The 24,180-nt window shown below is 39.2% G+C and overlaps 1 protein-coding gene across 6 annotated transcripts in view; it reads right to left on the reverse strand.

Moving 5' to 3' along the window:
* Positions 1-1,239: 1,239 nt before the first annotated feature.
* LOC114659080 (uncharacterized protein KIAA0040) overlaps positions 1,240-24,180 on the reverse strand; it is a 103,417-nt gene continuing 80,476 nt past the window's right edge. For 4 of the 6 annotated variants that reach the window (XM_051933155.1, XM_051933154.1, XM_028811312.2 and 1 more), the window contains exon 2: positions 1,240-2,706. In XM_051933155.1, the coding sequence (XP_051789115.1) occupies positions 1,899-2,225 (327 nt within the window). In that variant the 5' untranslated portion in view covers positions 2,226-2,706 and the 3' untranslated portion in view covers positions 1,240-1,898. Of the gene's footprint in view, positions 2,707-4,251; positions 4,349-24,180 lie in introns of all 6 variants that reach the window. The other 2 variants (XM_051933153.1, XM_051933152.1) reach the window with 1 other exon arrangement.

The following is a 24,180-nucleotide window of genomic DNA, read 5'->3' on the forward strand; positions in this document are numbered from 1 at the left end:
TTTTCTCCAGCCTCTATGCGCTTAATAATCTTTAACTTCATTTCAAGCAAAATTGACTGTCTCTTTTGTGATTACATTAAATATTTCTACACACATAACAAACTTTTGGGATGCAGTATACTAAACATAAACATTTGTTATGTATACAATATGTTGGGATATTGCACATTATCTGAATAATACCACATAAGTTTAGCAATAGTCAGAAGTTAGCACAGTATGAGGATTTGTTAAGCAATGTATTACTGAAATTGGCAACAAGTACATTATCACCTTGGTGGGTGGCATTGATGAAATACACTCCAACAGCATATAGATTAAATAAAATCACATCCATTTTGACAGTGAAGTGTTGAGAGAAGACAACCCATCACCGCCCTCATTGCTGCTGGACGTCTCAGATTTGAAATTACAGGGAAGTATGCTGGTTTAATTGGGTCAACACTGCTAAATCCGAACGTGAAGGGATGAATATATACCCTTATCTATATATACAAGCACATCTATATACATAGATAAAGTATTTATGCATTGCTAACCAAATCTTCTCTTTCCTTGACTCCAGTTTAGAGAAAAAGACATGATTAGACCTTGCTGCCACTTCCCAATCTAGACATCTTAAGAGCAGGCATCTATTGTAGATACCTTAATGAATAGACTGGCATCTCACCTGGGATGAGGAACAGCACCTTACCTGTACAATAGTGGATGGGCTGCTTAAGTGGAGGTGTAACCCTGCCGAGATAACACTAGGTTCCTATCCTATTGGGGTGGTCAGACAATGGATGGACTGAGGGAGACTAGTTCTTTGGGACAATTTATCCCCCAGGGAATATGGTGGCAGTGTTACTCTGGTATATTCACAGTTTGGACTCTTGCAGGGTTCCATGAGGTATGTAGTATGGAAAGGCAACCCTGCTGGTGTTCTTGATTGCCACCAGAGGGAGCTGCCGGGAAAAGGTCTTTCTACTTTGGGGAACTTCCACATGACCCGGAAGTGCTTCCACCATGCTATGTCGAGAAGAAGAGCACTGTGCTTGTGTTTGTGTTACTGGGACTTGTGTTGATGAGGTTGTGTCTATTGTGTTGTGTTTATATACATATAAAATAAACACACTATATCAAAATTAAATATGAACCAAAAACAAAACTGACCCCACTGTTGATTAAATAGCACAAATAACAGACATCACTATATACAGTGAAAATGTAATTAAATTCAACTGAAAAATGTTTTTGCACATCACAACAAAATCTTTATTAGCTTTGGCTTACTGTATAATCAGACATATGGAGCAATAAATTAACCAGTCAGTACAGGCTTAAAAGAGTGAGCTACTGACGCAATTAAGGTGAAGTTTTAATCCAAATGTCTTAATCAAGTTCAAGGGTCAGGTGCCTAAAGAGCCTTAGGAGATTGTCAGTGCAATTTTCATACTGAAATTTGACTTGAAAATTCATAAAAAAGACATTATTTCTAGCAGTTCAGAAATGGAAGATATTAGAAAGAGAGCAGCAACTGGCAAAACCCACGTTAATACTGTTAATTCAAAATGCATGTAAGGAATACAAGGTATTGCTTTCTAAGTGCTCAAGACAGAAAAGAATGCTGACAGAAAACATTGTCCTCTTGGACACTAAAAGTGCATAATATGTTGAACTGAAGTAGATCATCTCTCAGTTTTGTTTATAAAGGATAAAATACCTGACAGTCACACTGGAAGGATTCAGATTAAATTGCAGATCCTTGAAGATTGCTGAGACCCATGTTTAATGGAATTTAGGATTACCTGATAGCATCTGTCACTGAGCTTACAATTTTAAAAGCTTCAAGCTATTTTATTAGGCCAACCCGAATGGAGTTCAACACAACAGGTAAAATGGTGTGAATAATTAAACTAAACAGTTGTCAGCGCCATCCGGTCTGGAGTCATAGGCCCTGGTTTCACAGAAATCCAGAGGTCTTCTGTTTTTTGCTTTTTGTTTTTTTTCTTCTTTTTGTCCAGCTTTGTGTGTGACTCTGGATCACCACTACCACAACAGGAACAGCAATGTTGCTTACGACAGCAGCAGCAGTGACAGCACACCACCATCGATGTAAAGAGTACCACCAGAGGCAGTGCCAGTAAAACTACCAGACAGACTGTGTTGTAAATCCCCTCTTCGTGCTTGGTGCTAGCAATATTCCATAAGTTATTAAAAAAAGTTGTCACGTTTTCCCACATGTTTCAAACTGTTTGCCTTTTTTTATCAAAGCAAATACAAAAATATAATAAAATTCAGTCCAAACAAACACGTACACACAGTGCCTCCATTTTGTCCAGAATATGAAACAATGTACTGTAGTTATTCAAATATTTCAGTCACTTTATCAAAGAAAAATCAAATCAGCTCTTCAAAAGCTTACTCCACTGGAATCACAAAAAATAATAAATCTCCAAGAGCAAGAAACTTCTTTGGATTTGCATCTTGCACAGAGCAGATCCTAAGCTAGTCATCTTCATCTGATGCGTTTTTGCTATAAACTTTGTGCAAAATATAAAAAAGTTGACTCCCTGGGCAGATTCCAAGCAGTTTATTACTAAATGTGCCCATGAGCAATGTTCTCAAAGAATTCTGTACTTTCCAGCTTTGTATTAATCTGTACTGTGCATAATTCAAGAAGCCACAGAGTTCACATGAGCGGCTGGTCAAAAATGGAAACTTCTGTGAAGACAAAAAAAAAAAAAAAACAAATATAGAAAGTTATTTGCCATTCCCTAAAGTCTTTTACTGTGAGTCACAGGAGATTAATCTAGATGATAGAATCACAAATACTGTGTAGTTTCAGGGTTCGCCAACCGTCTGCAATATGTGTTTGCCAACTTTCAAGCCATACGCTCTATTTGTGTATTTACATCCCATGCAAAACTTAAAAAGCAGTCACAATACTCTAATTCAGTAAGAAATGAGGAAATACATTTGAAAAGCTATGACATTTACCCTTCAAATATTGAATATAAAATTACACTCAAATTACAGATTGCATCTTGCTCATTTAAGCATAATTACATTGAACTTATTTAATAACAGACATGATTTTACGTTTTACTAACAGCAGGCAGAGGAACGTGCATTATTGTTAGAGAATAAACAACATTTTAAAGAAATTCATTCTATGGTTTATACTTTGCCTCCTAGTACCATACACTGAATAGACTGGTAGTTAGTTAGGCACAACCTATGAGACATTTTTAGTGGCATGTGTTAAGTTTTAATGGATGGGGAAAAATCTTAAGAGTATTGGATTGAATGATTGATTGTCCTTCTGTTCAAGACATGTACAGTATACAACGATTGTTATTGGTCCAAATTGTTAAAGGTCCAAATTATTTTCACAATCATACATTGGCTCTAATTATTACTTGTACTGAGATTTAAAATGTAAGTAATATTCCATTAAACAAATTCACTGGTAAGCACTACTAAATTATATTTGGCTTGTTCCTGCTTTTAACAATACAATCACAGACTAAAGTGAGTAGAGCACAATACTGAGATTACAACTCTACTGTAAATCAAAATTTTGTAAGACACAGACTTAATTCTGCAGAACAACACAGATTAGTTGGCACATGTTTATAAAGTGTCTCTAAAACAAGCTTTAGATACAGTGACCCTCCTCCGAACAAAAGTGATCTGAACACAAATAATCTCTCATTTGTTTAAAAAGACCACTCACTCATTCTTAAAACTAGAAAGCCTTAAGTGCAGATGGACAGCAACAGAGCTATAGGGCTCTTAAGCAGCTTGGATGGCAGCTTTTAACTGGCCCACTCTGAATTTCAGATTAACAGATGAAAAATAAAACAATCTTCATGCACTATTTAGTACATTTGCTAATTTGATTAAATGTTAGAAGCACAGATTTTACAAACTTCTTTAATGATAAAATATATAATATATGGAATCCCAGCAAACAAGGCCATCCTAGAGATTTAGTATTGTGGTATCAAATCCTTAGTAATTTTAACCTTTTAATAGAAGAGGAAGTCATAGTCTGAACTTCAAATATTAAACCTACTGCCTGTCCTTTAGACCCATTCTCTGCAAAACCATTGAAAAGCTCAATCCGTGTGGTGGCAGCATCCATTATTAACACTGTATTGACCAGCACAGTTCCTAATGTACTAAAAGTCTCATTTGTAGGACCATTACTGAACAAAATTAGAGCTTGACCCAGTAATAATTACAGAACTATTTCATATTTACCTTTTCTTTTTGAAGAACTTGAAAAAGTAGCCACCACACAGCTTCAGTCTCACCTGACTCACTACAATGTACCTGAGATGTTCCAGTCTGGCTTTCACTAAGGTCACAGTACAGAAACAGCATTCATTTGTGTTGTTCACAACATGTAAAACATTACAGTTACTACAAATTAAATTTAAGTGAAGCATTGGCACCATTGACTATTCTATTTTTTACAGATGTTTGAAAATTATTTTGGGCTCTCAGGTACTCTCCTTTTATCCAATCCATTTTAGCATAAACTGAAATTATTTTGTCTTCAAGTGAGATGTGGTGTTCCTTAGAGCTTACTACAAGTACTGATACTAATTTCACTTGCATCATGTCCTTAGGAAATATTGTTAGGAAACACAACATCTGCTTTCACTTGTGTGCAGATGGTACTCCACTACAGTAAATCTTTCCTTTCGAGCAAATGATGTTTCTCCTATTGTGTCCTTAATGAATTGTGTCAGTGATTTAAAAAACTGGACATGTAATAACTACTTGTCTTTGATTACAGTACAACCAGAAACATTATTAATTTTTAGGCATGAGATGGGCAGAAATAACATCTTTCTGACTAAACAGCATAACCAAAACAACATGCAATTCACACTTGATGTCTGACCCTAGTCTGTCTCTTACCATACATATTAGAACACTAAAGGTCTTAAACAATATTGGAAAATTATGTTTTCCAAATATGGAGTGCACAGAGAAGTTATTTATGATATTTTATTAATCACGGGCTGTTCCAATAATACGATTTGTGGCTTTGAGTTCATTCGGAATGTAATGTTTTCCTTGGATCGTTTAAGTTCTTCATATACCAGTTTGTGCTTGATTTTTTTGTTATAATAAAATAAAACAAAATTTCTGCTTCAAGAATCATTATTAGAACTTGGAAATACCACCACATAACTCATGTTCTAAAGTCTTTACACTGGAAGCCATTTCAATTTAGGGCTGATTTCAAAATCATTCTTCCTTGCCACTGACTGCTCTAAGATGAGCAGAGAAGAAGTCCAACGGTGAAAGCAGAAACTGAGTCTTAAGTGACCTGTTGCACTTCATGGTTTTGTATGCTTGAGGCTTCACAACAACATCCTTGACTAACTTCCATGTGATTCCTGCCAGCCCCACTAGCAGATCTTCAAACTGCTTGTCATTGATGACAAGTCTGATTTGTGAACTAACAAAAACGTCATCCTTAATTTTGGCACAGTATTCGTGGAGATATCTGTCTCAAATATTGACATCCTTCACCTTTCTTGTTAATTACTTTCACAAAAATTTTCATGAGCCCGATTGTAATATGTAGAAGAGCTAAAAATATCTTTGTCAGGTCAACAAGTGGTTTATGTGCCGCACTTCTCTGCCTTGGAACTAAAACCTTGCAGAGTGGCCAGTTCTTTTGAATGTAATGAGACTGAAGGCAGTAATGTGTATATTAAAGCTGCATTTCTAGTAGCAAGAGCACTGCATTTTTATCACCACAGAAGTTCTAGTTGAAGTTGTTGTACTGCATATGCTTTAACAACACTTCCATATTTTTGTAGGTTTATTTCATTTGTACTGCATAGCCAATGGGTATTAATTGGTGGGCATTGCCATTGTGTAACAAGACAGCTTTCAGGCTTAACAGTGACAAATCAATAAAAAGATGCTATTATCGTGGGTCATACTCACAACCCTAAGCCATAAATATTCCATTGAATCAATAAAATAGCTTACTTTATCTGCAAAACTTTAGGAGACTTAAAATAGGAGTTCAAATCACAAAAGTAGGCGTTTGCAATAAATTGCATGCAATATAATAATTTAAGGCCGTTTTTGTGTTCAGCAGGCCAAAATCCATAAGACATATCCAAACGTGTTCAAGACAAAATATTCATTGCCCAGTGTTATAGGACTTAAAAGCTATACTTACCGATGTAAGAAATTCTCCATCATTCTCAGCGTTTAAATTCAGGCTGAATGAACTCATTAGAGCTGCTAATTAGCTGTGCATATTCACATTCTGTGAACAACTTGAACAAAAATACAACTATGATAATTATTATGAACTATTATAGATCATCCTCTGTTCTGTTTCTCTTCTTGGTATGTTGCTCAGGTAGTTGCTGTGACTTCTATACTCCCAAACTGCAAGTTCTACCAGTGAAATATGAAGCACCTTGGAATCCAAAGATTAAGACGCTCGATCTTCATGTTAGATTGTCTAGCACATACTTATAATGTTGAGGAAAAAAGCCAGAACTGGACTGGGTAACTCTACCTGCTTAAAATGACCGTATGTTTTATTTTTTATCTCTAAGAATGCAGTTGACCGAAGTTTTTGTTTTGCTGTCCTCCGTTGTCAACTTGTAACGGCCGACCCCTTACCCAGCCGGAAGCTACACTACCAAGACCTGTGGCCTGGATAAATTACTGAGATGAATCTACATATACCAAGCCGTACCTCTAACATCCATCCATCCATCCATTGTCTCCCGCTTATCCGAGGTCGGGTCACGGGGGCAGCAGCTTGAGCAGAGATGCCCAGACTTCCCTCTCCCCGGCCACTTCTTCTAGCTCTTCCGGGAGAATCCCAAGGCGTTCCCAGGCCAGCCGGGAGACATAGTCCCTCCAGCGTGTCCTGGGTCTTCCTCGGGGTCTCCTCCCGGTTGGACGTGCCCGGAACACCTCCCCAGGGAGGCGTCCAGGAGGCATCCTGATCAGATGCCCGAGCCACCTCATCTGACTCCTCTCGATGCGGAGGAGCAGCGGCTCTACTCTGAGCCCCTCCCGGATGACTGAGCTTCTCACCCTATCTTTAAGGGAGAGCCCAGACACCCTGCGGAGGAAACTCATTTCAGCCGCTTGTATTCGCGATCTCGTTCTTTCGGTCACTACCCATAGCTCATGACCATAGGTGAGGGTAGGAACATAGATCGACTGGTAAATTGAGAGCTTTGCCTTGCGGCTCAGCTCCTTTTTCACCACGATATACCAATGCAGCGCCCGCATTACTGCGGATGCCGCACCGATCCGCCTGTTGATCTCATGCTCCATTCTTCCCTCACTCATAAACAAGACCCCGAGATACTTGAACTCCTCCACTTAGGGCAGGATCTCGCTACCAACCCTGAGAGGGCACTCCACCCTTTTCCGGCTGAGGACCATGGTCTCGGATTTGGAGGTGCTGATTCTCATCCCAGCCGCTTCACACTCGGCTGCGAACCGATCCAGAGAGAGCTGAAGATCACGGCCTGATGAAGCAAACAGGACAACATCATCTGCAAAAAGCAGTGACCCAATCCTGAGCCCACCAAACCGGACCCCCTCAACGCCCTGGCTGCGCCTAGAAATTCTGTCCATAAAAGTTATGAACAGAATCGGTGACAAAGGGCAGCCCTGGCAGAGTCCAACTCTCACTGGAAACGGGTTCGACTTACTGCCGACAATGCGGACCAAGCTCTGGCACCGATCGTACAGGGACCGAACAGCCCTTATCAGGGGGGCCGGTACCCCATACTCTCGGAGTACCCCCCACAGGATTCCCCGAGGGACACGGTCGAATGCCTTTTCCAAGTCCACAAAACACATGTAGACTGGTTGGGCAAACTCCTATGCACCCTCCAGGACCCTGCTAAGGGTATAGAGCTGGTCCACTGTTCCGCGACCAGGACGAAAACCACACTGTTCCTCCTGAATCCGAGGCTCAACTATCCGACGGACCCTCCTCTCCAGGACCCTTGAATAGACTTTTCCAGGGAGGCTGAGGAGTGTGATCCCTCTGTAGTTGGAACACACCCTCCGATCCCCCTTCTTAAAGAGGGGGACCACCACCCCGGTCGGCCAATCCAGAGGCACTGTCCCTGATGTCCATGCAATGTTGCAGAGGCGTGTCAACCAAGACAGTCCTACAACATCCAGAGCCTTGAGGAACTCCGGGCGTATCTCATCCACCCCCGGGGCCCTGCCACCAAGGAGTTTTTTGACCACCTTGGTGACCTCAGTCCCAGAGATGGGGGAGCCCACCTCTGAGTCCCCAGGCTCTGCTTCCTCATTGGAAAGCATGTTAATGGGATTGAGGAGGTCTTCGAAGTACTCCCCCCACCGACCCACAACGTCCCGAGGCGAGGTCAGCAGCACACCATCCCCACCATATACAGTGTTGACACTGCACTGCTTCCCCTTCCTGAGACGCCGGATGGTGGACCAGAATCTCCTCGAAGCCGTCCGAAAGTCGTTCTCCATGGCCTCCCCAAACTCCTCCCACGTCCGAGTTTTTGCCTCAGCAACCACCAAAGCCGCATTCCACTTGGCCTGCCAGTACCTATCAGCTGCCTCCAGGGTCCCACAGGACAAAAGGGTCCTGTAGGACTCCTTCTTCAGCTTGACGGCATCCTTCACCGCCAGTGTCCACCAACGGGTTCGGGGATTGCCGCCACGACAGGCACCGACCACCTTACGGCCACAGCTCCGGTCAGCTGCCTCAACAATAGAGGCACGGAACATGGCCCATTTGGACTCAATGTCCCCCACCTCCCTCGGGATGTGGTCGAAGTTCTGCCGGAGGTGGGAGTTGAAGCTACTTCTGACAGGGGGCTCTGCCAGACGTTCCCAGCAGACCCTCACAACACGTTTGGGCCTACCACGCCTGACCGGCATTCTCCCCCACCATCGAAGCCAACTCACCACCAGGTGGTGATTAGTTGACAGCTCCGCCCCTCTCTTCACCCGAGTGTCCAAGACATGTGGCCGCAAGTCCGACGACACGACCACAAAGTCGATCATCGAACTGAGGCCTAGGGTGTCCTGGTGCCAAGTGCACATATGAACACCCCTATGCTTGAACATGGTGTTCGTTATGGACAATCCGTGACGAGCACAGAAGTCCAATAACAAAACACCGCTCGGGTTCAGATCGGGGGGGCCATTCCTCCCAATCACGCCCTTCCAGGTCTCACTGTCATTGCCCACGTGAGCATTGAAGTCTCCCAGCAGAACGAGGGAGTCCTCAGAAGGTATGCCCTCTAGCACCCCCTCCAGGGACTCCAAAAAGGGTGGGTACTCCGAACTGCTGTTCGGTGCATACGCACAAACAACAGTTAGGACCTGTCCCCCAACCCGAAGGCGAAGGGAGGCTACCCTCTCGTCCACCGGGGTAAACCCCAATGTACAGGCTCCAAGTCGGGGGGCAATAAGTATACCCACACCCGCTCGGCGCCTCTCACCGGGGGCAACTCCAGAGTGGTACAGAGTCCAGCCCCTCTCAAGGAGATTGGTTCCAGAGTCCAAGCTGTGCGTCGAGGTGAGTCCGACTATATCTAGCCGGAACCTCTCAACTTCGCGCACTAGCTCAGGCTCCTTCCCCTTCAGAGAGGTGACATTCCACATCCCAAGAGCCAGCTTCTGTAGCCGAGGATCGGACCGCCAAGGTCCCCGCCTTCGGCCACCACCCAACTCACACTGCACCCGACCTCCTTGGCCCCTCCCATAGGTGGTGAGCCTCTAACAATCGATGGTTTAAACACAAGCACACAAAAGCAGGTATGTCAAATAAGTGAATAAATATATTAAATTAAACACAATAATAAAACACTACTGCACATTCCCCACGTAGAAAATATATATAGATGTGTATATCCAACCACCAAAGCAACAACTTGAAAACACCATATATACAATAACAAACCCTCCCTTGCCCCTGTAACATATAACACACACAACACAAATAACAATAATGGATATATACGGAAATGACAATGATCGTGAACTTGAGTCTGGGTATGTTACTGTCCTGAATAGGGGTGACTGGTCAACAAAGAATGGATGTGTTTGAATCTCCCGGAAAAATGGAACAATCTCACCATGTATCCTCGGCGTGTGGTGGATAATGAAGTCCAACCCCATGGTCTTTGGTGATGATTGAACTGAAGTAAATCTGGCGGAATGAAAAACAAACTGGATACAAAAGCGCGATGTGAAAAATAGCAGGTAATGGTGGTTCGTTGTCGTAAAATGAAATCTCCGTCTTTCTCCTTCCTCCTCCCTCTTTTCCCTCCTGATTGTTTAAATAGTAATGAACCAGATGTAACTGAATGTGAACAGGTGCTTTCCATCTTGGGGCTGCGGTCTCTCTCCCTCATCCATCCCCTCTCATTTTACGGGGACAACATTCACTGATGCACACATTATAAACAGCAAACGGGATGATGGCCCCGCTACAAACTGGCCATATCTCAATTAGAATTTATTATTATCATAATTTTTTATATTAATCAATTTGAAATTGCTCTGTTTTACTGTGTATTCCAGCTAATTTGAGTGTTTGTGTATGTGAAGAATTTCATCCATCCATCCATTATCCAACCAGCTACATCCTAACACAGGGTCACAGGGGTCTGCTGTAGCCAATCCCAGCCAGCAAAGGGCACAAGGCAGGAACAACAGGTCTCCTTACTGCGAGACAGCAGCACTACCACTGCGCCACTGTGCCACCCGTGAAGAATTTATGATTTAATAATTCCTTAACAATCGGAGCCTGTACTCAGTAAAGTGCACTATATAAAAATAAACTGAAATGAATTGGATATAAAAAAAAGACAAAGTGTATCATTAAAGAACTTAACAGCTCTGTACAGATACTTTTCTCTCTCCTTCATTTTGGTAAATGACACAGGAAAATTCACACTAATACTATAAAATTACAGGACAGGTTTTGCGCAAAGGCCAAAAGGCTACTAAAGAGCCACTGCATGTGAGTGTCTTGTGTATATTCTCTGATGTTGGTTTTAATGGAAGGTGTTGTGTTCATTGTCTGTTGTTGGTCTATTATTTCTGAGGTAGGAGACATGAAGGTAAAAATGTTATTGCACTGCATATATTCTATACAAGTAACAATAAACTTGAGACTGAACTTGAAACTGAATAAATGAGTAGCAGTTATAGGTCACCTCAGCCGTACTGTATATCTAAGATCCATGGCTAGACCTGGAATAGGATGGAATAGGATCAGTTCCAGCATATTCCTGTTAAGCACACTTCCACTTAACAACAACAGTCCAATCTCACTATAAAAATAGTAAGGGCAAAAAAATAGATTAAATCACAAAGTTATCTTTTGTCTTAAACTCCTTTACATAAGAAGATGAGTAATACAATTTTCTTTGTTTTTTTAACTCATGGAATGGCATTTAATTTCAAGCAAATGAAGCAGCAGACTTCAAAATTGATTATGGTAATTGCCTAACACTTATTTTTTCAGCAATTTGCACCACATTTGCTTCTTTAACAGATACAGAGACACAAATAGTGCAGTTATTCTGTATGTTCAATGTCATTAACCTGCTGTGCCTGTATTTTGATGTATATGACCATTTTTAATATTGTAAACCTTAGCTCCATTATACCACTTTTGAAAATGGTACAGAAATTGACATAGACCAATGAAAACAAAAGATAGATAGATAGATAGATAGATAGATAGATAGATAGATAGATAGATAGATAGATAGATAGATAGATAGATAGATAGATAGATAGATAGATAGATAGATAGATAGATACTTTATTAATCCCAAGGGGAAATTCACTAAAACACAGTCCACATTCTTTTATAACTTGTAAAATAACCTGAACCTTAAATTAAAATATGAGCAGGTAAAACTACAATATTTCAGAACAATTCTGCACATTGCTAAAGGCAGCAGATGAGATGTGGTGCATACAGTTTACTGAAAATTAATGTTATTAGTATTCTAAAGGAAGAAAATGGCACCTTGTCATCAACATTTTAAGGAAACACAAAACTGCAGCAGCTTTGTAAATGTTAACATTTTGGCAGCTGCTTTGTTGTGGGAGTTTGTGAACCTCAGCAACAGGAAGTTAGCTTAGCAAAAAAGAAAGAAGCACATTGATAAACAAGAAACCACCTTCTCCAGCTGAATGTACGCAGACATACTGCTTTACTCTCAAGTCACTACAAATGTTACTGTTGAAAAATAGGGGGTCAGCTTTATTATAGGTGACTTTGACAAGCTATTTTATTGGGAAAAAAAAAAGATTTTTCAAAAGAAGAAAACAGAAAAAGGTCACAGACAGTAGGCTTTGGCAGCTTTACAGTAAACATTATTATTTTATTTGGCAACGTGGACCTTTTGGCTACCACAAAGTTGAAGTTTGAAGCGGAAGCCCAGACATGCCTGGGTGGAGTTTGCATGATTTTCCCATGTTCAGTTATTTATATATAATATTAATATATATATATATATATATATATATATATATATATATATATATATATATATATATATATATATATGCAAAATCTTTGACTCATTTTGTTTATATAAATATGAAGTGAATAAAATGGGCTAATATTAGACATTAGCTCATCAAGAGACACACCCTGTCTTAATCCTTTCAAGCTCCCTAGATGGTATAATTAAATCTAGAAAAAATATGTAATATTAAAGAAAAAACTGTGAAACACGGCACATACACATATGTGGTATGTCAGACCGAACCCTAACGCACTCCTTCAGAATGAAAATGAGGCGGAAAAGCTGAAGATCAGTTGGATAAAGTCTTGGTAAACGTTGTGCTGAAAATGGAAAACAGACGTATTTGCCTTTTTGTGGTGTGAATAATTCATATTGACAATCCTTATAATTGCTATATATTAGTAAGGCGCCCATCTGCTGATGGTGTGTGAATCTAGCTTAATAACTTGCGTATTTCATAGCTTGTCTGCGTGGCTGATGAAACTGCTGCAGTATCATATACCACAATTCAGCTACTTCTGTGAACTTGGCTAACAAAACAAGGGGAATTTTCTAAATTCTGACATTCTAAAACAGTTTTGGCATTGTAAACTGCTTTTATGCAATGAGGACTGCACTAATTCTGATGAGCATTACTAAGCAGATGACTAGTGTTTTAGATTTCCAGTAATCTCACACAAAATGAGTTATAATGTGTTACAAAATACATTTATTGTTTGTAATCTTCTCTTTATAACCAAGTAGTTAAAGCTTCTTTTAGAATAATATTAAAAATATGATATTAGCTGGCGGCACGGTGGTGCAGTGGGTAGCACTGCTGCCTCACAGTTAGGAGACCTGGGTTCGCTTCACGGGTCCTCCCTGCGTGGAGTTTGCGTGTTCTCCCCGTGTCTGCATGGGTTTCCTCCCACAGTCCAAAGACATGCAGGTTAGGTGGATTGGCGATTCTAAATTGTCCCTAGTGTGTGTGGGTGTGTTTGTGTGTGTCCTGCAGTGGGTTGGCACCCTGCCTGGGATTTGTTTCCTGCCTTGCGCCATGTGTTGGCTGGGATTGGCTCCAGCAGACCCCCGTGACCCTGTAGTTAGGATATAGCAGGTTGAATAATGGATGGATGGATGATATTTGCTTTGGGCAAGTATAATTATACAACTGTCATAGATGTGTTTTCAATTTTTTAGCCCACATTTTCCTGTTCAAAGTCCTGAGGAGTTAAAGCCTACAGTAACATTAATAATGGACAGGACACCAGACCCTACTGAGAATTCTGTTTAAAAAATTAAAAAAAAAAGCAAATTCAAACACCATCCTCATCATTCATCCATGATATATAGTTGTATTTCATATTCTATAACTCATTTTTTATTAAAGGTTTTGTAGACCTGTGATCTATTAAGTCCTACAACAGTGACATGCATGTAGACAGCTTAAATAATTTCACATTCGCTTCTACAGAATCATGCATCTGAAGGAGATTAAAGTACATGCAGATATAATATATACTTCAATGGCCTACATAATTTTAACTGTTGATTTTAGAATGAATACTTTCATCCATTTGATAATTTAATGGTCTCTTTTCAAATATTATATTCATATATCTTATTCCAAGAATGATTTGAACCATAGAAATATGGCATTGACAGCAATAATGTGGGAATTGTCCACTGTATGATAGTATAAAAGTTTTAAAATTAAGGTAAATTAAAATAAAAAATACATTTCTAGGTGAAAATCTTACACAAGGCATAATAATTCTCAGACTTCAAACTAAACAAGATGATAAGTAGAAGATCATAGTTCTGACAGTGGTTAATACTTTTCAGATCTTGTTTTTTTCTGATGTCACTGTATTGTATGGTATTTTTGCTTCCTATTTCTCACTGTCCATCCACTCATACATTTTGTAAGTCGCTTATTTAGCTCAGAGAGCACCTTCTCCACTCGGATGGTACCTGTTAACCTAACGGCAGGCAAAATATGCAAACTCAACACAAGCAATACTGGGCCAAGACATGAACCCATTACTTAGGCTGTCCCAGCAAAGGGTCGAACTAACCCTGAAAAGGGCACCCATCTACCGTAGGGCACAATCACATATACACATAACTCACTCATACAGGAATCACCACTTAATCTCACACAAACAGCTTGGAGTTGTGGGAAGAAAAGCGGACTTCTTCTTCCATTTTTTTCTTCTTCTCTAGATACTCCCATTATTATATGGGGTTTCTGACGCCAACGCTCCCCAAATATCCAGGCCTGGGGCCGACTACAAAATGGAGCCTAGGTTGGAAGAAAAGCAGACTACCTGAAGAAACAGCCCTCACGTGTACAGAAGTACAGAGAGAGCATGTCCAAGTCTATGCATGCAGTGATCAGGCTGGAACTCAAATCCTGTCTCTTGGAGTATCGAGGCAGCAGTGGTAACCCTGGTATCATCCTGCTGCTCTCATTTGCCTTTTCCATGTTTGCTAAATCTTTAGCCCACACAGACTGTCCAATTTTATAATTTCCTTCTTGTTTTTACTGATCTGTTCATCCTAATAGCATTACGCTGGGTGGTTTCCAATTGTGTAGAGTACAGTGTCTCAGACCGGCTAAGTATCTGCCATTGACATGCAGAAGCCCCACCATTTGGCTGGCAGAATTCTGCAAATAAACATTTTAATTTAAGTTCTTTACTTTTCTGGGCCTTGGGCTAAGGTGACTAATGGACAAATGTACTGAAACATCTGTAAGTCAGGCAAACACTGACTTCAGCTGTAATACTATTAATGTAGCTGCAGATGAAATTGCTTTCCGGAAAGAATAAATCTATTTTTTCACATTAATGCACTGAGCCGACTGTGATCAGCATTTCTCTGGGACCCACTCTATACAGTAGATCACAGCATGTTTTCAATAGTACAAGGTGAAGTCAAGTATATCGATTTGTTTTAAAGCTGACATAACTGCAAAGAGGTCCAGTTGTGAAACCACTGCCACAAGCATGGTGAGTGACATTAAATTAATTCACTGAGGTTCACACCCTTAGAGTTGTCTGGTAACAAATCAGTGACAGTGTAAAGAATAAGTGCAAACATAAAATGAAAGAAGAATGTTGATTGACTGAGGTTCACACTTTAACTGAGCCAGCAATTAAAATTCAGTGAATAATTCAGGGTGAGCCAGCATCTAGTGATGCTGCTGCGCCACAGCTCCAAAGACTAGGTCCACATCTTGCCCAGATCACTGTCCGTGTGCAGCGTGCACATTCTTTTCTTGGTCACCCAAGGTTTTTCAGATGGTCCTCTATAGTTTTTCTACCAAATTCAATAGTCTTGAAGATTGGTGAATCTACATTAGTTTGGTGTGCGTGTATAAACGTGACCTGTGACTGACTAACCAGGGTTGATTACTTTATTTAAATTCAGGGTCAGATTTTATTATATCAGCATTGGCCACAAGTCAGGACTCAGTCCTAAACAGAGCATCAGTCCATTGTAGGGCCCATTCATTCATGCTTTGCTGTCAGTTTGAAATCTTTAATTATATGGAAGGAAAACTGGACAACAACAACAACCACATACTTGCATAAAATAACTGACTGATACTTTTTAGATAAATCCGAAGTATGCACAGCAATGTGCCGGTAACCCAACGAAGACAGGAGCCTGCCTTGCAGCTGATATGGTCAAGTTCTTGTGAACTACCACCTTCAAACAAAACAAAAGGCTTTGAACTTGGATGGATGGAAAGATTACTTATGTTTATTTGTGATTTACAAGTAGTAAGTGTCAGAAGACAAGTTATTAACAATGCTGTGATGGTCTAAGTGTACTAGACTTTAGAAATGTAATGGCTAACGTGATAAAGAAACTGCAGGAAATGATGTAATGTGTTATAATTTAAATACACTTGTTAATCAGAGGTGTCAGGAATGAGCTGTTTAAGAGAGCCATATTTAGTTAATCTGCCATACCACCCAAAAAATAAACAAATTAGAAACAACAGACACATTTTACTTTTAAAAAAAAATTGTCTGTTTATTTCAATGGAAATGTATAAGCTTTTTGGAATGATAATGCTTGTTCTAATCAAATATGCCTTTGTGCTCTTACTATTTAATTGATTTCAATGGTGTGCATCAATTGATACTACCTGTTTAGGGTTGACACTGCTTTTTAATAAGCACTTTAAGCATTGGAAAGCTGCTATATAAATAAAATGGGTTATTATTAAATAACCAGTCTCAATATTGGCCCCATTATATGGCTTTCTCTGGGTAAGAAAGAAGTACTTACATTAGGTTTACATTAGAACACTCTAGACGAGAACAGGCCATTCAGCTCAACAAAGCTTGCCAGTACTATCCACTTATTTCTTCCAAGAAAACATCAAGTCGAGTTTTGAAAGACCCTAATGTCTTACTGTCTACCACAATACTTGGTAGCTTATTCCAAGTTTCTATCGTTCTTTGTGTAAAGAAAAACTTCCTAATGTTTGTGCGAAATTTACCCTTAATAAGTTTCCAACTGTGTCCCCGTGTTCTTGATGAACTCATTTTAAAATAACAGTCTCGATCAGACAGTATAATAGTCTGATAACAGTTTTGTCTGATAACAAATAACAGTTTTCTACTTGTAGCAGAACACTGAAACGTAACAAGCTGAAGCCCTTAGAGTTGTCTGGTAACAAATCATCCATCCATTTTCCAACCCGCTGAATCCGAACACAGGGTCACGGGGGTCTGCTGGAGCCAATCCCAGCCAACACAGGGAACAGGGCAGGAACCAATCCCAGGCAGGGCGCCAACCCACTGCAGGTAACAAATCAGTGACAGTGTAAAGAGTAGGTACAAACACAAAATGAAAGAAGAATGTTGATTGGTGGAATGATCATCAATTGAGTGTCAATGTGTGGTAAAGTGTATCAAATGACACAACTAAGATTATACTTTTATGTTGTCGACAAAGAGGGAGGACTAATAATGACAGTTGTGCAAAATGATCCCCATTATATATGCAGCACATACATACCACTTTGGTTTATCCTATGTGTATGATGATTTGTTTGTTCTAGTTCAAGTTTACTGCCATGTGTACATAATAAAATGAATTTCTAGCTGTCAAGGTTTCTGCTTCAACTACATGTCTCGGTAGTCTGCTCCAGATTCCTCTGTAACTCTGTGTAAAAAAAGTGCTTAATGGCTCCAGTGAAAGTCAACTAAATACACTTTCTCTTAGTTTCCACTGATGTCCATGAGTATGTGATTCACCCTTAAGCAAAATGAATGTTTCTGATTCTAATTTATCAGTGCCTTTGAGGATTTTAAATACCTGGATTAGGTCCCCATGTATTCTCCTCTGCTTGATACTAAACAGGTTTAATTTTCTGAGTCTATCAGAGCAGGACTTGTCTTTAAGTCCTGGGATGCTCTTGTGTGATCTCCTTTGTACAACATTGTGCACGGTTATGTCTTTATTGTAGCATGGAGGCCAGAATTGCACACAATACTCCAGATGCAGTCTTACATTAAATAGTCAAAACCTAATGTCCCTCAACTTTCCCACTTGTAACAAAATGAGACAAAAAAGTATGACAACACAAGATCATCTGTAGTACAAATTACAACACGAAGATCACTCACTTGTGGAATTAATGTAATTATTTACACTTAACAGTTTTCTCAATTAGAACATGTTTCATAAAATATCATAGTATAGGTAAGGTTTTCTGTAGTGCCATACACTTCTTTACTTCAAATCTTGTAATAAAATGATGGGGAGTCACAACGACCCCAGAAACCCACTCCTTCATGAATATTTAATGAACATTTGTAGTCACATGACAAAGCAGGTTAACCCAACACAATCTTGTTTTATATTGAATAAACCTCACTATATTAGGCTATATCATAAAAGGAATTAAAAAGAGTCAAATCCATCCATCTATTTTCCAACCCGCTGAATCCGAACACAGGGTCACGGGGGTCTGCTGGAGCCAATCCCAGCCAACACAGGGCGCAAGACAGGGAACCAATCCCAGGCAGGGCACCAACCCACTGCAGGACATACCCACACACCAAGCATACACTAGGGCCAATTTAGAATCGCCAATCCACCTAACCTGCATGTCTTTGGACTGTGAGAGGAAACTGGAGCACACGGAGGAAACCCACACAGACACTGGGAGAACATGCAAACTCCACACAGGGAGGACCCGGGAAGCGAACCTGGGTCTCCTTACTGCGAGGCAGCAGCGCTACCCACTGTGCTGCCCAAGAGTCAAATCAAGTAGAAAAATTTCTTTAAAATAATTATGACCCATGTTCACTGTTTTCATTGTAGACATCATCTTCTGGTGATGTAGAAACTGGATAAGCAATTCCAGAAATGGATGTCAGGGTACGATAATGAAAGGAGAGTGTGCACCAACTCACCTATCGACATAGTGTAAGAATTAAATACTGGGTTAAAACTTTTGAAAAGCTTTCAAAATAATGAAATAAAGCATGATTAAACACCCTATATATATATGCTGTTGCTGCATATGGCAACTGCTTTCATCCAATCTAGTATTGGTACTTGTGTTATGTCTGACGCTGCTTGAATAATTTTTACATCTTTAACAGCATTTTTATCTTTAATATCCCAAAATCATGCAAGGAGTGCTTCAATGGACTTTAACAGGCCTTGATTTTGACAGCATCAATCTTAACAATTGTCCATTGGAGAAACAGGGTTCAGAAAAGGCATGGATGGGTGGATGCATTTTAACTCATCTTTGACCGTAGGATGGAATGGCTGCCCAGGGATTAAGTTTCGTTTCTGACACATTTGTTATCAGACGTTTGCCCTTTCTCATTTCCTCTGAAAATATGAGATTGCTCCACATCCAAAAGACATGTGCTGTAGGATATTTGATGGCTCTGAATTAGCTTTGAGTGACTGATATTGAGTACAGGCCTGTAGAGAGGAGAGGAGCGGAGCGCCATTCAGGATGTTCTCTTGTCATTTACTGAATGCTGCCTGTTATTATTCTGGTGAATTCATAGTAAAATGAATATTTTGCTGTATTGTTTCTATATTGAAATATCATGTCAGTTTTACACCCTAACTAACAGGACAATTCCAAAGGGTATGGACATCTTTATCTTTAAAAGAAATTAAAACATTCACAGTCATATTTATGATAAAATTTCAAAATATAGTAAGAGGTAATACAAATCCTTCCATTCCTCCATCCATTTCGGATTAGGTCTGTCCAGTTCTAAGTTGTAGGTAGTCAGTGCCAATCCCAAAAACACCAGGCAATCAACCCATCAAGGCAGTACCAGTTCACTGCAGGGCCTGGGTCTGCTTTTGCTTTAAGTAAATTAAAGCAATTATGACATCTGAATTTTACAGTTATGGAAATTTACATGGCAATAGCAATTAAGGGTATATTTGACATAGTCCATAGATTGTAAATAAACTGGCCATTTTCAAATGACCAGTGGCCTCTTCCTTCACTAACACTAAAACATCTGAGTAAATGACAAAATTAATTTTCATGGTTTGGAACTGGATTGTTATATGGAGTACTTCAATCCCAAAAACGAGTATATTTTACATTGTTCTTCCTTTAAATCTCTTATCTTTCAGTCACAATAAATAAATAATATTCTTAAAGATATGACAATAAAGATTCTACAATGAAATAAAATTTTTGTGAAAATAAAATTTAATGGGGCAGCTCAGTGGCACAGTAGTTAGCCCGCTTGCCTCACAGACTTAGGTATCCCAGGTGAATTTCTCTTTTGGTAAATGACTGTATGATATTTGAAGGATTGACAACCTTTAAGAAGAATTCGGAAGACATTTTGGGACGGCTTAGCTATTAGCTGAACAAACGGGATAGATGTACTGAATGGTCTCCTCTCGTTTGTCAGATATCTTATGTTTCTTATTTAAATGTTCTCCCTGTGGCCATGGGAGTTTTCTCCCGGCACTACAGTTTAATCACATAACATTCAAAACAAATTTAATATAAAGCCACAATATTTATTAATAGTATGAATATTCACATATAGTACATATCAGATAGCCATCTGAAGTTTAGATGTGGCCATCTACCAATAACTTTTTAAACTCCACATATGATTTCCTTAAACAGCATAGTTTCTCCCAGCTATGTAATAGAGAAACAGATTCCTTAGCACCAAAGGAGAAGTCAGACACAGGTTTCCTTTTTTAGTAAAGCAAATGCTGCACATGTCTGAGTAGTTATGATATCTGCAAAGCCTGTGCAAATGTCAAGGCAAAGAAAGGAAAGGCTGCAAAAGAATTCATAAATCTGTACTTTTTACAAGACCTTTTGAAACATATTAGTCTTCATTCCAGCATGAAGGCATTACAGTAAACATTATTTTCATTAGTTCAGCATACATTCATAAAACTGAAGATGTTATATTTCAATTGCATTGTAATCCACTTTCTTTTATCATGCTGCCTGTGTTGAATTCTAGATTAGTTTGCAAAGTGCCTTGTGGTAACAGTTGCCGTGAAAGACAAAATATATAATTACGGATATGATGGGTTTGTATTATCCTGTCAGATTAATTTGCTCTACTGTTTTTTTTCCTACAGTATATTTAAAAGAAAAGACAGAGCAGAGTGACTGCTTCAGTGCCCACCTCACACTAGTTGTGTAACCCTGATCACGTCACTTACATTTTTACCCTGCTTTATTCACCTTAGGTAAAGGTGTCTGCCATGTTTAAAATAACAACAGTAACACATTTGTCGGTATTCTGTGACTGTATTACAATGCTGCATAGTTTGTATTGTCTATTTCCATTTTAGATTTCAAAAACTGAGAAGGGTTGTATGTAATAATTATTTGAATTCAGGCGAATTCCAGTCTGTTAAAAATGTGAAGGTTATGTGAGCCCTTCCCATTCTCTGGGCTGGATCAGAACACCTGCCATCTATAAAAGGATGAGTAAATCCTCTATCATCCATTGGTGACACACCCAAACAAGTGTGCTCACTCTGACTTAGTGGGTGTGAGCTGCATTTCCAAAGCAAGCTCTCAGTTCCCATTTGAGGACCTCAGCATCCACTTTTACTTCCCTCGCAGTCCCAACCCTGACTGCATGCCCAAATCAGCTATCAGCTATTGTAATCTTTCACTGATAAGTAATTAAAGAGGAACACTTCTCCCAAGTGACTTTAATTCGTATCTGGACGTCAAAGGGTTGAATCCAGCTCCTCTAACAATGACAAATCATTTCATTTTACAAAAGAAAGAGTCAGAGGAGTCAGAAAATATAATGACTCAATGTTGCGGAATGTCATAAGACACATTCCTTCAAAGAAGTACAAGTGAAATCCAAGTCTCCGCTTATGCTTGCTAAGCTAAAATTAGAACGGTACACTCCTGAGGTTCAATCACTAGGCCTTTAAACCTGAACTTTTGACTTCAACTTATAAATTACCGTTCTCTTGTGATCTGTGGTGTGCAGCTGGTCAAATTTAAAGTGGTTGGAATGACTGCAGTTATTCCGTGTTACCTGCTGCTGATGTTTTCCTGGTTAAAACAGATATGCTAATTACATTCATTAACAACTTTGTGCTTTCCTCACTAAATTACTGATGATTACTGAACACATTATGCTGTTAAAGTGAAGAAGTGTGGTCTATTCATTCATAGCCGAAAACATTAACAGTATAAAAGACTAAATTACACATTTTGCATATTTCTTTTTAATTTCCTACATTAAGCAGCAATTTTCCTTTCACATCTGCTATTTTGTACACATGTATAATTGTTTCATATGTTGGTTTGATTTTGAAGAAGATTAATGCATTACAAATTTACTGATTTTATTTATAATCTGTGCAGATGTCTGAGACAGTCTACTATTAAAGGAGCTATATAAAGTGAACTGAATGGTCTCATGAAAAAAGAAATAAACTCAACAGTTTTCTGTCAAGTGAATGTTACAAATTTAACCTGAGCTACTGGTTTGACCCAGCAGGTACGGTTATCATCCTGTCGTGTTTAGAAATTCAAACTATTGCAGGTTTTTCCCATTATACACATGGATTTACTTTGCAGTCTCATGTTTCTTCCCCTAATAAAAGTGATGCTGCCAGGGTGACGGCTGTCAACACTTTGTCATGGTTTTGATTATTAAATAGTGTATGAATGAACAGAATGTCTTTCCGTCAAGTAACATGGGCACAGGAATGAAATATTAACTTCAGTAAGTATAAACATCCAACATTTACATGAGAAAATAATTACATTTATTAGCCTACAAGGCTTACAAATTATTTATTCATGATCAAACCCTAATATAAATTGTGTCTGAAATTTATCAATAATCAATTCATTTGAAGCTACAGAGAAAGAGTACCTCCGATAACCTCATTAACATATGCCTATTTTTTCAAAAAAATAAAAATTCTTTAAATTCAGAATTCTATAAACTAATTTCCCTGTTAAAAGGTATTGGCAAAGGTTGTAAAACTTTGGAATTGTTAATGTGCAGTGCTTATAAAAAGTTTTCACTCCCCTTGCAAGTTTTTACATTTTCATGTTAACAATATTGAATCACCGTGGATTTAATTTGGTTTTTAGACACTGATCAACAGAAAAAGGTTCTCGAATGTCAATAATAAAAATTGATGGTCTACATTAATCCACCTTAATGAAAGGATAAGTGTCTGTGTGTCCATCCAGCTGATATGTCACAAACATTTTTATTAATAAATGTATTGTATTTATCATTCTAATAGACATTACATCACAACATTAACACTGTTTTCATGAATACCAATGGCAATTGGTAGATGTGCTCGCCCTGACGGCCAATAGCATCCTGCCTGACATGGCTGCCACTGTACGAAGGGTTAACAGCTGCAGTCAAATCAGCAGCAATCTCTGCCCTTTATTTCTTTTATCCATTCTGCTTTGATATGTAAAATACAAGAAATCAGACAAATGAGCTTCTCTTCTGTTAGTGAGGTCGACAGCCCCCATGCTGCTTGATGGAACCGGCACTGTATGAAGGGTTAATAGCTGAAGTGCTTTCAGCTGCAGTCTCTGCCCATTTTTTTTATATTTTCCATTCTGTTTTAGACCATAGAGCACAAGATATCAGACAGAGAAGCTTCTTTTCTATTTGTGAGGTTCAAAAAACATGTGTTCCTTATTCCTCATCACTACATTCTATACATTTTTCTTCCAGATGAGCATTAATTGCTTGTCAGCTCTCCTGCATACATAGCCCATCCCTCCAACTAAAAAGAAAATCAAAACTGTTTGATTTTATTGTAGCCAGTTCCAGACTAGTTGGTCTTAGTTATTAGGTATGTCACATTAGATCAGGGGTCCTCAATCACGGTCCTGGAGGGCTGCAGTGGCTTCAGGTTTTTGCTCCAACCCAATTGCTTAATAAGAAGCACTTACTGCTCAAGTAACACTTCTGCTTCATTTTAGTTGTCTCGCTCGTTAAGATTTTGAACCCTTATTGCTTATTTTAACCTTAAATAGCTGTATTCTTGGTTTTTAATTACTCCTAATTAACAATAACATGCAAATGACAAAAGAAACCAGCATTTCTCCATTTAGCTTGTTACCATTTACACCACTGTGTATTTATCA

This window comes from Erpetoichthys calabaricus, chromosome 10 (genome assembly GCF_900747795.2).
Source record: "Erpetoichthys calabaricus chromosome 10, fErpCal1.3, whole genome shotgun sequence".
Lineage (NCBI taxonomy): Eukaryota > Metazoa > Chordata > Cladistia > Polypteriformes > Polypteridae > Erpetoichthys > Erpetoichthys calabaricus.